This window comes from Polyodon spathula, chromosome 14 (genome assembly GCF_017654505.1).
Source record: "Polyodon spathula isolate WHYD16114869_AA chromosome 14, ASM1765450v1, whole genome shotgun sequence".
Taxonomy (NCBI): Eukaryota; Metazoa; Chordata; class Actinopteri; order Acipenseriformes; family Polyodontidae; genus Polyodon; species Polyodon spathula.
The window spans coordinates 31729463-31744225 of record NC_054547.1 but is presented as its reverse complement, the minus strand read 5'-3'; the positions used below and the strand labels follow the sequence as shown (position 1 = coordinate 31744225).

At 35.8% G+C, this 14763-nt stretch overlaps 2 protein-coding genes and 1 pseudogene across 6 annotated transcripts in view; 2 read left to right on the top strand and 1 right to left on the bottom strand.

Moving 5' to 3' along the window:
* Positions 1-63: 63 nt before the first annotated feature.
* slc19a3b (solute carrier family 19 member 3b) lies at positions 64-6280 on the top strand. The gene is made up of 5 exons (XM_041269765.1): positions 64-213; positions 1129-1945; positions 2568-2760; positions 3281-3422; positions 5737-6280. Exons 1-5 carry the CDS (start codon positions 64-66, stop codon positions 5896-5898), a joined length of 1464 nt encoding a protein of 487 aa, XP_041125699.1. The 3' UTR covers positions 5899-6280.
* A 2160-nt stretch (positions 6281-8440) lies between these two features.
* On the top strand, positions 8441-9587 carry LOC121326590 (annotated as a pseudogene).
* A 653-nt stretch (positions 9588-10240) lies between these two features.
* LOC121326678 (arf-GAP domain and FG repeat-containing protein 1-like) overlaps positions 10241-14763 on the bottom strand; it is a 28738-nt gene continuing 24215 nt past the window's right edge. For 3 of the 5 annotated variants that reach the window (XM_041270036.1, XM_041270039.1, XM_041270040.1), the window contains 3 exons: positions 14531-14635; positions 11842-11936; positions 10241-11029 (listed from right to left, as the gene is read on the bottom strand). In XM_041270036.1, the coding sequence (XP_041125970.1) occupies positions 10970-11029; positions 11842-11936; positions 14531-14635 (260 nt within the window). In that variant the 3' untranslated portion in view covers positions 10241-10969. Of the gene's footprint in view, positions 11030-11841; positions 11937-12766; positions 13277-13951; positions 14414-14530; positions 14636-14763 lie in introns of those variants that run through there. The other 2 variants (XM_041270037.1, XM_041270038.1) reach the window with 2 other exon arrangements.

Below are 14763 nucleotides of genomic sequence, written 5' to 3'. Positions count from 1 at the left end.
CAGCGTGTTTGGGCATGTGAATCTGAATAAAGATTCCTGTTTTTTTTAAATCAAGGAGACAGTATGGCTTGCTTGAAGAAAGCTCAAAGCAGTGGTTGGGTTTATCCCACAGCAGTGCTCTGCTTCTATGGATTTTTTGCTAATTTCAAACCAGCAGAACCTTTCCTTACACCTTATCTTGTTGGGTCATACAAAAACATTTCGGAGGAGCAGGTAACCTCAGTTTCATGAGTCATTTTTTTTTCTTTCTTTCTTGCAATATAGAAATTGTATTGTATGTACAATAATGCCTTACCAAATTACAAGAAAATATGAGAAACAAGAAACCAGATTTTGCCTTGTTTTAGAAAAGAAGTGTGTGTAGGAGTTCTTCAATTACCATTCAGAGTTGTTTCTATATAGTTATGAGACTGATATTTTTGTACTTAGAATATGTATTAGAATGCATATGTTTTCTGTACATTTTATCAAATCAGAAAAGCTTTTAAAAAAATTATTGACTGTTTTAGCCCTGAGTGTTGCAGTTTTGGTCTTTAGCCTTTTCTATTCCACTTGTGTGTAATAATGAAGAAGGAGACACTGATTGATCATGGCACCTACAGCTCCAAGTAGCTGTTTTCTTTAGGTTTATTCTGACGCATGACAACCCTTAATAGAACATTCGTCACTGTTGTGAACAACGTGCTCCAATACCCTGGGCAGGGCAGCTTAGCTTCTCCATGAGTGCATTTAGGAGGTAGTTAATAAACACTTTACTTGGGCTGAAGCCACAGGGGCCGGATTTCAGTTCGAGCAGCACTGAGACAAGTCATATCATCCTGTAGACCAGGGGTTGGCAATTCCAGTCCTGGAGGACAGGTCTCCCTCTAAGCTTTTGTTCCAATGTATTTGAAAACTTAAGTAACCTGTTTGTTCAAGAAGCATTTGGCTGCATGATCAACTACCACTGGACAAGGGTTAAGGATAGGATTAGTAATAATAAAATCCTGCGACATGTAGCCAAGCGATGCCTAATTGAAAAAGGGGGGATCTTTTAGGGTGTTTTTCCCTTTTGTAAGAATGGTTTGGCTATACATACCAACACAGTATGTTACTAATGCTATTTATTTGTACCTCCTCCCCCATTAGGTTACAAACATCCTGTTCCCAATATGGACTTACTCATATCTGGCACTCCTCCTCCCTGTATTCCTGGTCACAGACTTTTTGCGGTACAAACCTGTCATTGTGGTGCAAGGGATGTCCCTAGTGATCAATTATGTCCTGCTTTGTTTTGCTCAGGGGGTGCCAGCAATGAAGTACCTCCAGGTCAACAATGGGATGGTCACAGCCTCTGAGGTGGCCTACTTTTCTTATATCTATAGTGTGGTGTCTTCAGATCAATACCAGAAAGTGACCAGTTATTTGCGAAGCGCAACTTTGGTTGGGTACACTCTGGGCTCCACACTGGGGCAGCTTTTACTTTCTGTCGGAAAGTTGCCTTATTTTTATCTAAATGCAATTAACTTAGGTACAGCATCTGTGGCTTTTTTCTCTTCATTTCTTCTTCCCATGCCCAGAAGAGGGATGTTCTATAAAAAAGAATCTGTGGCAGTTTCAAAACAAAATAGCCACGATTGTACAAATGGAACAGCTAACAGCACTACTGGTATTAATACCTTGTCAGCATCACTACCAGACAGCATTATGCCAGAAAACAACAAAAAGGGTAAAAGGGTAGAACACAAAACACATAGCGTTGCCAGTGTCCTTCTCCAATTGTGGTTTAGTTTTAAAGAGTGTTACTCTTCCAAGAGATTAATTTACTGGTCTCTCTGGTGGGCGCTTGCTACTTGTGGATATTTCCAGATCTTCAATTACACTCAGCTGCTGTGGAACCACATTGAACCCTCCATGAATGCCTCTGTGTATAATGGTGGGGTGGAGGCAGTCACAACTCTTGTAGGTAAGAATTATTTGAAAATATAAAATGTTACTAGTAACAGAATTTAAAAGACACTTAAGGACCTTTTTATTTTATTGTGTTACATGTTCCCATGTGTTGATATAGCTGTTTATGTAAGGTGTGTGTAGTGTAGTGTTTATTTATTTATCTTTTAAAAAATTGTGACCACTTTTTTAAACTTTTAAATTGCATTCCCTGCCTCAAGATGGCTTCCCATGTACCCGCTTGGATCTCTCAGAATTACATTTCCCATTATCCTCCTGCTCACATATGTAACTGAAGTGGATTTACCAGTGAACAGGATTTATACAATAACTCAAAGTGTTCTGTCTCCAAACCCCCAAAACTTCACATGACCCCAATATGGCAGTAATATTAGGTCAGAGTTCAATGTCAAGGTCACCAACACATTTAACATACATTGTGTGCATAACTGCAACTATGAAGTCACTACTTCTAAGGTCTTTGAGAGTGACTGTGCGGTGGCGAGGAGTTCCATTACAGTAAAAATATGAAGTCGTGGTATAAAATGGTTACGCAGCTCATTTCCATAAGACGCTCCCCTTACAGTGATTCTCAATTAAGCAGATCCAAATTGATCATCCTTTTTTGTGTGTTGCAGGTGCTATTGCATCCTTTTCTGTGGGGTATGTGAAACTGAACTGGGACATCTGGGGAGAGCTGGCTCTTGGAATGTTTTCTGCAGTCAATGCCAGTGCCGTATACATGATGGCTTTCACAAACAGTATCTTGGTGTGTTACGCTGGTTACGTGGCCTTCAGAGCTTCCTATATGCTGCTAATCACTATAACCACGCAAGTAAAATACGTTTTTGGGGTTTTTTTGTGGAATGTTGTAGAGGAGAATATTCAAATGCTTTTATAATACTAGTTTTGGCATAAATACTTCAGTCATAGATGAGAAATTGTGTTGCAGTAAGTGTTTTGAAGAGGACATTTCTGCCTCCATTTGCCTTTCAGATCTCTAAGGTTGCCTGAGAGTGAGTTACATGGAAGCCTTTGTGAGTCATAGACATGCTGCAATTAGTTGTTCTATTTTAGCCCCCCCCCCCCTAAATACAAAGGGACACTAGTATACAGATACCTGATAGGATATGTGTGCCACAGCCAAGAGAGAGAACAGGTATAAGAGTAGACACACATTTCAGCTAATTTGTTCATTAGCATTATATTTTGGCAAGCAATTATTTTCTTATATTTGAATCCCAGAAATAATGGTTAAATTCTTAATGAAAATTCTTCTATATGTTGCTGTATTGGTTGCAGTTCAATGTTTGCTTACTATTCATTTTTATTTTTTGATTTCCTTTTTCAGGTTTCAGATTGCTGCTAACCTATCTATGGAATGTTATGCGTTAATGTTTGGAGTAAACACGTTTGTTGCCCTAGTTCTTCAGACTATACTGACTGCTATTGTGGTTGACCAAAATGGATTGGGATTAGACATTGTCACACAGGTAATGCAACAATCATACATATTGCTATATGCACAGCCTTTAAACATTCTCCTTTGACTAGATTTTTGAGTGCATTCCTTTTTAGTTGGTCTGGAGTATAGGGTAAACAAATGAACCTGTTAGCTTTACAAGGAATTTTTTTTTTTTTTACATTTGAACCCATAAACTATACTGTATTTAAATACTGTTTTTGCACTGTAACCTTGTATTTCCCTGTAACACCTGTAAATCCCCTTGGATAAAGGTATCTGCAAATAAACGCATAATTATACAAAAATAACAATAATAAAACTAAGAACATCTAAATTTAAAACAGTTTACTTTTGAATTGAAAAAACCATAGAGAAGAAACAGTATCCATAGTCAATGGTTTACTATTTGTGTCTGTTTCATGATTTATGTTTTATAAAAGAGTATTGCTGCTACTAACTAGCTGGTTTAAGTTTTCTCCTTCAGTGATATGGTCATCTTAAACAACAGCTGAAGAGTAGTGTTCAAATAGACAAACCTCCTAAGCTACTGTAATATAAGGTGACCTGTCTCAGGGGGCCACAGTGTGTTTTTTCAGCTTCAATGAGCTTTACCTCTAGGTTGGAAGGAGCAAGATTATGAAATATAGCATCTCTCTCAATGGGAATATAGTGACACTGAGTGGTCATGACTGATTTGACTTCCATCCAGTCAACCCTTCCTTCATACACAATGTAAAAACTGAATTCTCTCTGAACACCGCACCTATAACATTTTCAAACCCATTGAACTGGATGGATGTAGAAACAATTAGCCCAATTCCGTACTCTGTAGGGCATGGGTTTTCAACCGAGGGTACCCCTGGGGGTACACAGGACGACTCAGAAATGAACAAATAAAAATTATATATAAATATATTATATATATATATATATATATATATATATATATATATATTTATACTAAATATATATATATATATATATCTATATTTTATGTCATATATCATAGAGATTTGATGAGACGTATTTATAAACTAAAAATAAAATGTACATTTTTTTCACTTGACGTCAATGCAGTTAAAAAAAAATATTAAAAAAAATACATTTTATATATATATATATATATATATATATATATATATATATATATATATATATATATATATATATAAATCATATATATATATATATATATTTTAGTGCAGGCATAAAATTAACGCATGCGTGATTTTGATTGAGTGGGACTTGATTTCCATTAGTATGTGAAGCAGGTGTTTGGCGATTGTGCCTATGGAAAGCGTTCTGTGCTGCTCATGAACTCTGCTGTTTTCAACTTGTTGTATAATTGAATACTAATGATTATTAATATTATTTCGTCATTTAGCTGACGCTTTTATCCAAGTCCTGCTAATAAGCCCCTTTCCTTAACCACTGGACCACCATCCTCCTAATCAGGGAAGCGTAATCTTCCCACATTTTTATAGAAGTACAGTATAAATGCTCCGGTAAATTATTAATCCTAATACGCAGCTGCATTTTAGTAACAGTAATATTGTCTGGTTGAATTTGTTTTCGGTGTTTGAAGAAATTGATACCTTGCTTACAATACAAGAGTCCACAGAAAATGCAAAGCGACAGAAAGTTATACCGTTCCTTTGGATAATTTTTATGTTGGTTTTAATAAAAACGTTTGTCATTGTTTTATCTTGAGGTAAACATTTTAGATGGGAAGTAAACATCAACGTGAAAAACATTTACAGTGCACACTGTTTAGTATTAGTTATACTAATTTTGCCGAATAGAAAGCGAATACGAATGTTTCCAAAGAAATTACCAAATACTTATCTTTTAATTCTGTGGATCCAAATACTTGTAATTAAAAGTTTTAAGAATTAAGCCCACTGCTTGTTATTCTGTTCTAAACCAGCAGTTTGTCACCCAAACTGTTGTGACGTCAATTATTTATAAAATAAACGGGTAGGAAAAGAAATGCGTTAATCAGATTATTGCAACTGTTGTGCTATTCAGTAGAGCGGAAATTGAAAGGGGTACATGAGCTGAAACCTCCAGACAAAATGGATATAGTTTCAAAAAAAGATTGAAACCCCTGCTGTAGCCAAGGTACACGTCATTGTATATATATCTTTAGAGCAGTGAAATCATTTGGAAGTTAAAATTCACATTCATGTCGTGATTAAGCATTCCATACATGTTGGGCAGTATCTCGTCAGGAAGGTTGCGTTTCTTATGGCCATTGTGTTGCTGTTCCCTGTTGTTGGTTATTGCTGAGATGGCTTGTCTAGAACTGTTTATCTTAAAGAACGACTGATTTTCTTTTTCAGTTCATCATCTACGGCAGTTATTATGCTGTGGTATCCCTACTCTTTCTCATACGTGGACTGTACACAATGAGTCGTTACAAGTGTGGAAGAACGACTTCATATTCTTGTGAAGATTTCACCAGAGACCCTCAAGTCCATGTCATCTGTTCTGACAAGCTATAAGGAATCAGAAAGTGGAATACTGGCATTAATTTTGCATAGCACTTTTTCTGTTTAGTATGAAGTATCGTGTATTACAGTGTCTTGTGCACTTGCTGTGTACTGTTTAAATTGATGGCAGGCTCTTAAATAGAAATGTAATCTGATAATTGACTTAAAAGTCATTGTAACTAACAAAATATTCCCATAAATTTTCCATCCCATGCTTATCTAGTCAATATATAGGACAAATGTGTTGTTTTGAATGCATTTTCATTTTAAAACATGATAGCTGGCATTCAGACAGTTTTACACTTGGTCATTTCATTAGGAGAGCATATCCCCAGCCCTTAAGGCCTTACTGAAAGGCAAGGCAAGCACACTGACAGCTTTCTTTTAACTATTGCAGTGCCAGATGTCAAGGTTTAAAATTGAAATGCATGTTTGTGTTGCACGCTTAAAATAATTAAACTCAAAGTGTGCGGAAATAGGTGTCCTTTTTTATTTTTTAAAACAGTAAAGTGAAACACAGGTAAATACAGCTCTCTTGTTTCTGCTTCCTCCATTAGCGAATGCTTTTAGAATGTGAGTAATTTCATTAGTCCATAGCATCCCAGATACTTCCTGGGGCAGACTGGATAATAGGTCAAACAGTGTATAATACTTATTTCCATTATTGCAGGGTTTCTGTGGCTTTTATGAATTGTTATAATTAAATAGACTGTAAAACACAACGGAGAATAATCACATTTTATACTGGTAGGAAATTTCTGCACATGGGCATTTGCTATATAGTGAATGGAAATTCACAATAGATAAGATTTATGTTAGCCACATCCAGTTTAAATAACTGAACAGGGGACAGAAAGTATGTTTTAATTTTACTCCTGTCATACAAATTATGTTCTTTAAAGGTAAAAAATACATTTATTTATGCTGTAATCATGTCATGACCACAGAGATAGTTCATTAATAAAATCACTGTGGCCTTTTAAGTTAAATAATGGGAAATGTCCATAATTTATATGTCACAATTAAAGCTCCAATGTGGTATTTACATTTCATGTCCCTAGTCTTCCAGCTGCTCAGTTCTGCTTTAGAAAAACATGAGAGGCCAGGAGTGAACAATCCAGCACAGATACTGTACACACGGAAATGAAGCCTTTAACCTAATTCCAGTTAACCAGTCAATTATGTAGTGCTACCCATAAAGGTTGTAGGACTTTGGACCTTGAGGACCAGATCTGCCTAATTGTAAACCACTGTAACTTCCAGCAACATACACTTGTTTACATAACAATCTTTACCTTATATTCTGATCTCATCAGATATGAATGTGTTTGTTGGTTCTAAGGAAGACAAAGTCCATGTTGTGTTGGTGGTTTAGTAGGACACTCTTCTGAATTTAAGCAATGCCCCAGCATGGTGTTAGTAGGGAAGTGAACGATTCAAATAGGTCCCGTCTGCTTGGTGGATGTTGGTCTTTCCTGCTTAAGAAAAACTTTAATTTGCTCTGCACAGCTCACAGAAATGGCAGAGCACAAACTCAGACAAAATATATTAAATAATGCATGCCTATATTTATATATACAATATACTTAAAAAACAAATCTAACAGACATGTGCTTCACTTTTCCCATCACTAATATTCAGTAAAAAAAAAATGTTATATAAATACATTATATCCCAACATAGGAGTAATACTGTCTTAAAAGGTAATTCTTTTATACACCCTCAACTTTTAATGTACAATAAGAATTGTATTGATCTGCATCTTTGTTTTACCAGTCTTGATTTTGCAAATGTTTCAATTATTTGTTTACAATGTTGACATATGTCCCTTACTTGAGTTGATCATTAACAGCTTACATACATATTCAAACTAGAAAAATATTGCCAGACATTGGAAAAATCACAAAGAACCTGTTTAACCAGATACCAGTTTAGCGGCACTAGCATTTCAGGCACAGAATCTCTCAGGAAGATGCAATCCAGCTGGAATCTGGAAGTTCCCCACTCTGATACTTTGTGTGCATAGATTCTTCTCCACTAGGAGGCCTTCAGAACCATTCCTTACAACATACCTCACAGGTCCTGACAAAAACTTAATCATAGAGGAGGTAGGTTTGCATTATATAAACCATCTTTCAGTTTCAACTGGGGCCAATAATAGCATAGACTCGTACTTTCATGTTTGTTTCTTTACAGAGTAATATACAGTATAAACTGACACTGTGAAGATATTACATCAAATCTCTTTGTTCTGCAAAGTGGCCTTTTTTCAAGAAATATATTTTTAATACCTCAGACTTTACTATGTAAATCATTTTGTAGTTCATGTTGTGGGAATGTTCAGACTTCAGATGTATTTTTTTTTCAACCTTTATGACAATAAACTGTCCATGCATTTTAGATCAAGGCTGCCGATAAGGTCATCATGATACATGCAGATTTGTAATGGGACTGTAAAAGGGACTTATTTAGATTGTTTTAAAGTTAGTGCATTTCATAGAATACATTCATATACAGTAAAACAATATTTTTTTCATTTTAGGTCACAAACTAAATTCTTCCAGTCTGGACATACGCATATCAGTGATCCTATTCCAAATTTTCTTGGCCACTTACTATTTAAGATACAAACCCTTCATTATTTTACAAGGGCTCAGCTTCGTCGTTGTTTGGGTGATGCTCCTGTTTGCAAAAGGAGTGCTGGCAATGCAGTTCATGGAGTTCATTTTTGACATGGTGATAACCACCAAAGTGGCATACTTCTCATACACTTACAGTGTTGTCAGCTACTGCAGGAGTATCCAGTTGGTTGTTTTTCACTTCGTTCAGCTCTTGGTTGCATTGGGAGAACTTTCCTATTTTTATCTCAATGTCATTACCTTAGTCTCTGTATCTGTGGCATACATATCTGTTTATTTGGGGTTTTTTTTTGCCAGTGCCCAAGAAGAATGTGTTTTTCCACAGAAGAGTTGGTGAAATCACTGCAGGTGAAGAGGTTGCACAGCCTTGTCCACCACATGATGTTCTTCCAAAAGGCCCTGTCAAAAACTCACGAGAGCACGAGCATGCCAGCAGACACTTGAAATAGTAGTACAAAGAAAGAAGACACTAGTTTTCTAAAGATTCTTATGCAGTTGTGGTTTGACTTTGTTACGTTATTACACAAAACAAGTATTGTTCTGAACCTTATGGTACACCATGGCCACATGTGGTTATAATCAAGTGGAGATCTATATCTAAGTGCTGATGTAAATACTCTACGTGTACCAAAGTGTTGGTTCTTCATTGAACTTACAGGATTCTTGTCAACGGACACCTGGCAACTTCTGTTGCTAGCCAAATCAAGGTGCCATTCATCATCTTCTGGGAAGATAGGATTATCCAACAATAATGCTCTATATTGTAGAACACTCAGGAACTTTCTTTTTGTAAGTGTGTTTAATTGTACAAGTTTCCTTAAGCTTTGCAGGTGCAGCCACATCTTCTGCAGTTGGCTATACATTCACTGGTCTATCTAAGGAGAGCTGGCTCTGGGCACATTCTCTACACTGGATGCTGGTTGTCTTTACCTAAAGACCTTCACTAACAAAATCTCAATGTGCTATGCAGGCAATGTGGTATTCAAGTCCTGGTACATGTTGTTCATATCCATAGCCACGCAAGTACAAATACTTTCCCAGTTGATATATACTCTATTGAAGAATGAACATTACCAGACCCATATATATATATATATATATATATATATATATATATATATATATATATATATATATATATATATATATATATATATATAGTTTTTTACCAACTGTATTGTTAAACTATTAATGTATAAAATTATATCTTCTTGACCAGGGTACCTCTTCTTTCCATGGGTAAATAATGAAATAGACTGATCTGAACACCACATTGCCATTGCCAGAACAGTAACATGACTTATAATTAAAAAGTTATTACTTACAGATTAAAAAGAAACTAAACTTTCCTGCTGCACAAAGGGATGCAAACTTTAAACAAAGATTATTTAACTTTATTATCCTTAAGTATAATCTAAAAGTAAAATACAAGGCAGATGAAAAGTGTTATTACAATGTATAGCAAGGATAAATGTTATATTTCATTACTATTTCTTTTAAGCCTGGGCCAATATAGTCGACCTTGCGTTATACAGGGCCAATATTTAAACTGAATTGTACTTGTAAGCAGTGCTATGTAGCAAAGCCAAACCTGTAAATATTTTACAGAGTGAAATGTCTTAATTTGCAAAGTTTTTTTTTTTTTTTTTTTTTTTACAACATGGTTAAACATCGAATGAATTGTACAGAAATACAAAAGCAGCAGTTTTTGTAGGTTTTTTTTAGTTAAAATCCATTTTAATATATATTTATATATGTACACATTCACTTAACTTAAACTTTTGGAACACCCAACAAAAGTAGTCTTAGTTTAACTTTTGTTCTAATATTAAATGTGCCCCCCCCCCCCCCCCCCCACTGTATTTTCAAGATCTAGCCAAACAATTCATAGAGTAGATAAAGAAAAAGAAGTACCTTTTTACATGGGAACTGAATACAGTCTTTTTTTTTTTCAAACCTACTGTTCAACATAATAAAGATTATTAATCAAATAGATACAGCATCCTGGAGTGGCCCATCACTTTTCCCAGTAACATTTTCACATAACATACATGTGTTAAAGATACAAATACTGATATGCACAAATAGCTAAATTTCCTAAGAAAAATATGTACAGAACTGCAGCATAATGAATGTGGTATTTGCAATAATTTATTAGCCCCTTTCAACATACATGATACGCTATGTGGTTTGTTTGCCAGTTCACAGGTTAAATATAGGATATCAAAGAGAATATGTCCGCCTTCTGCACATATCCCCCCCCCCCCCCCCCCCCCCACCCTTTAATCAAAATTACAAAGTTTCAGAGGTTTTTTTTTTTTTTTTTTTTTTTTTTTTTTTTTTTTGTGAGTTTAAAGTTAAAGTTTGTGAAACAAGACAACAGTGCACAAGGCTCAGAACATGCCACGTGACCACATCCTATTCCCCAGCTGACAATTAAGGGGCTACAAGAAGGGATTGGTAGAAGAGCTTCCAGATGGATACTGTCCTGGCAGAGCTCCAGCCTAAAAACAGAATATAAAACGGACACATTTTAATGTTCATTAACATTTGAAAGGCACAACACACCACATATACTTACCACCAAGTCTGTGTAAATACATTTCTAAATGCACTACAATGCAAAAGCATTTGCTCAACATTAACCAGAATGAACCAACTTATTTATTATTTATTTACATTTTCTACAAGACTGACTATGAAGTACAGTATATCAATGCAAGTACTGTAAACATACCCCAGTGTGACGGTATGTGGCCCTAAAGGTTCTGATGAGTTAAAGCAGCATCACTAACTGCAGGAACTGTGTGTGACAGGGTTTGACCTTGACGTTGTCATTCTTTAGGCTAATTCAAACTGCCAGCTGTGAATCCTCAAGCATGCCTATGCAATCAGATGGCCGATTCCCTTTTATTCAATTCTGCTAAATAAAAGGGTTCAAATTGGACTGTGCTTGTTGAGACAAGGAAACACCAATATTGTAAATCGGTACAGTTGAGCAGGGCTTTTAAAGAAGTCTGTCAGAAGATTAATTTCCTTATAGGTTTTGGGGGGGGGGGGGCTAATGCCACATGGAAAAAGTTTCCAGTCTTCCAAACAGCTGAACACTATAAGCAACCAAGTACGATAGTAGTTATGCCTCAGAACTGTTTATTTTGACACCAAGTAAAAGTGAGGACACATTCTGTAAAAAAAAAATAAAACACACATCTCCTGTGTACCCTCAAGTACACATTTAGTAAAAAAGAAATGGCTCTTTTTCCAGCACAACTACTGTAGCCTGGGCCTAAATACACTGCAACAATCAAAAACTTACCATGAATGGATTGCTAGACATTCCTGGTGCTGTCATCACCTGGCCAAATGGGGTTACACCAGGCTTCGCTTGCCCAAAAGCTCCAAACCCTGCACCTTTAAAGCAGTAACAAAAACAAAAAAAAGCTAAAATATTGCTTTAAAAAAAACAACAAAAAAAAGTAAAACAGTCTTGGAATGTAAGAGACTAAATGCTGGAAGAGCACAAGTCCTACCATTGGGCTGCTGTGGGTAGGCTGGTGGCTGTGACACCCTGACGGACCTGTCTCTTACCAACCGACGACTTTAACTGTGACAAACCACCCACTAAAGCTGTTGGACACTGATTATGGTAGTTTTTGCTGCGAATCTTCTCGGCACGGTTTCTAACAATGTGTGTGCTTTTTTTACCCATACAATAGAGAGAAGTGAACCCAAGAAATGGGTTAATTGAACTACTTTGAACTGAAACTGATAAAAAATTTTTTGTTTATTGTATATTATATATATATATATATATTATATATACTATCTATATATATATATATATTATATATAATCAATATAATTTATTAATAATAATAACAAAAATACCATACAGAGACAGAAACAGAAATAATAAAACCACTACAACACACACACTGTAAATATACTCAGATAATGCAGCTAATTACTTCATTTGTGAAAGCGCCACTAAAAATAATGGCTAACTAAGCTCATTTTCATCAGCAAAAGTTGAAATGACCATGTTTTTAAACCAAATTAAAAAATCAAGGTCACTTTCCCAATTTAAACAATTCAAAATGTTTATGAAAATGTTTTTTGAAATATCGAACCATTCTATAAACAAAAGATGTACAGAAGTGTTTACTCCAACTTAAATACCTCAGCTAATAACACTCTGATCTCATTAGAGCACATAAGAACTGCCCGCTCAACAAAAACAAGTAAACTAAAGCCAATATTTCAACCAACATGAAGCAGAACTATAAGCCGATCTGGTCACCTTATTACTGGATAATATCTGTGTTTACAAAACAAACAAAAAGAAAGTAGAAAAAAATACCAGCATGGTATACCCCTAAGGGGGACACACTCAAGCTACAATTGCAAGGGTCACCTTCACAGTTTCTACAGACTAACAGGAACACATGATCATGGATGTGTAAGAGCGGTGCAATCAAGGTGTACACTGACAGTCCTGAAATGTGTCTTTTACTTCATTTTTTTTATTTTTATTTTTTATAAACAAATAAATAAAAGATGGAATTTAAGGCAACACATCCATGCCCACAGCAGTCTAGTGGGATCAGCTCACATGCACAGTCCAGGAGAGTTTTAAATGTTTCAAAGCGGTTCAAACAACAAAGCCACACTTATTTGGGGGAAGATGAAACGTGGCCACCTACCAAAGTGAGCCTGTTGAAAAGCTTGGCTGTGCAGTGCTCCTAAAAGGCCTTTTAGAAAGCCACAGAAAGTCACAAAAAAAAAAATACAACCAAACACAGCAATAAGTCACACTCCCTTAAGCTTTAGTCTATTTTTTTCTTTAGCTAAAAATCAGCACATGGGACAAACTTTTATCACACATGTGGGTTGAACTAATAACATACAAGCGGCAAAATCTCATGTCTGGGATACAAATACAGTACACCCTCACTATAACAAAACTGTTGGGTCCAAGCCTTTTGTTCGTTACAGCGAAAGGTCAGTCAAAATAAATGATAACTGCTGGAGTAAGTTAATGAGATTGAGACTAAAAGTAGAATTACGTGTACCTGTTCGTCTCATGTATGTATTATTTTGCCTTTGTTTGATCCTATTTGTTAGAATTAAAACGCAGTACAAAAAGCAAATATTCTGAAACGAAGCTGAACTTATTCAAAATCAAATCTGACATGAATCGTTTTAAAGTGCACCAAAACTTAATCCAACATGCAAGAATCCCAGACTGATATTTAATTCCAAATCAACCCAACATGAAAAGGTTTTACATGAAGAGTTCATCAGATTCTCAAGTTTGTGTTGTTTTCTTTTCTTCAATTAATTTTGCTTTGCCGCATGGTTACTGAACAAGCCAAAAAGCAGTGCTTTTTGACAACCTATATTCACAACAGATATCTGTATTACTCCTTTTTTTCAAACAATCCATTTAGTTTCCAGCTTTGTTGCAACATAAAATGATTTAGTTTGAGGCAAAGTTACACAGTGCATACTTTTTATTAAGACAAAAAAGTTGACTTCACTGCAGAGGTGGCATCCCATACATACAGACCCGGATGTTGACAGTGCTTGATTATATTACTGTTTTTCGGGGGGGGGAGATGGGTCAGGGGCCAGGTTCGTTATAATGAAGGGCATTATAATGAGGGTGTACTGTACCACACAATATGTTGTTATAGAACATGTGAAAAAGAAGCCTCAAAATTATACAAACAAAAGAGCCATTTTCTTCAAGAGTTGCAATGGATTATGACATTATGCTAATCAACAAGTCAAATATTTTATCTTACCCCACGTAATTACTTTATCATATAAAATGGATCGTTGCCAGTGACCAGAAAAAAAAAAAAAAATTAATGTGATCTTCTTATCTAGAGCAGAACAAAGCAACAAAACAGTTGATTCTGTGACTGATGTTATCAATAAAAGTTGTAAATGTCCTGCACAACTACGGTACAGCATCTCTATTCACAGATGCTTTTCCTTACCTGCTGCTGCCGCTGCAGCTCTCCCATTGGACTGAAATGGATTGGTTGGAGCAGATGCTAAAGGAACAGCACTCGGTGCCATGAAAGGATTTGTTGATGTGGCAGCTTTACAAACAGAGGAAAGTTAAATCAGGCTTTATACAAACCACTGGGATTCTCTTTTAAACCTGTAATTGTCCAAGTGCAAAAACACACACACATACACACACTACTGCTGCAATTGAGTTTGACTT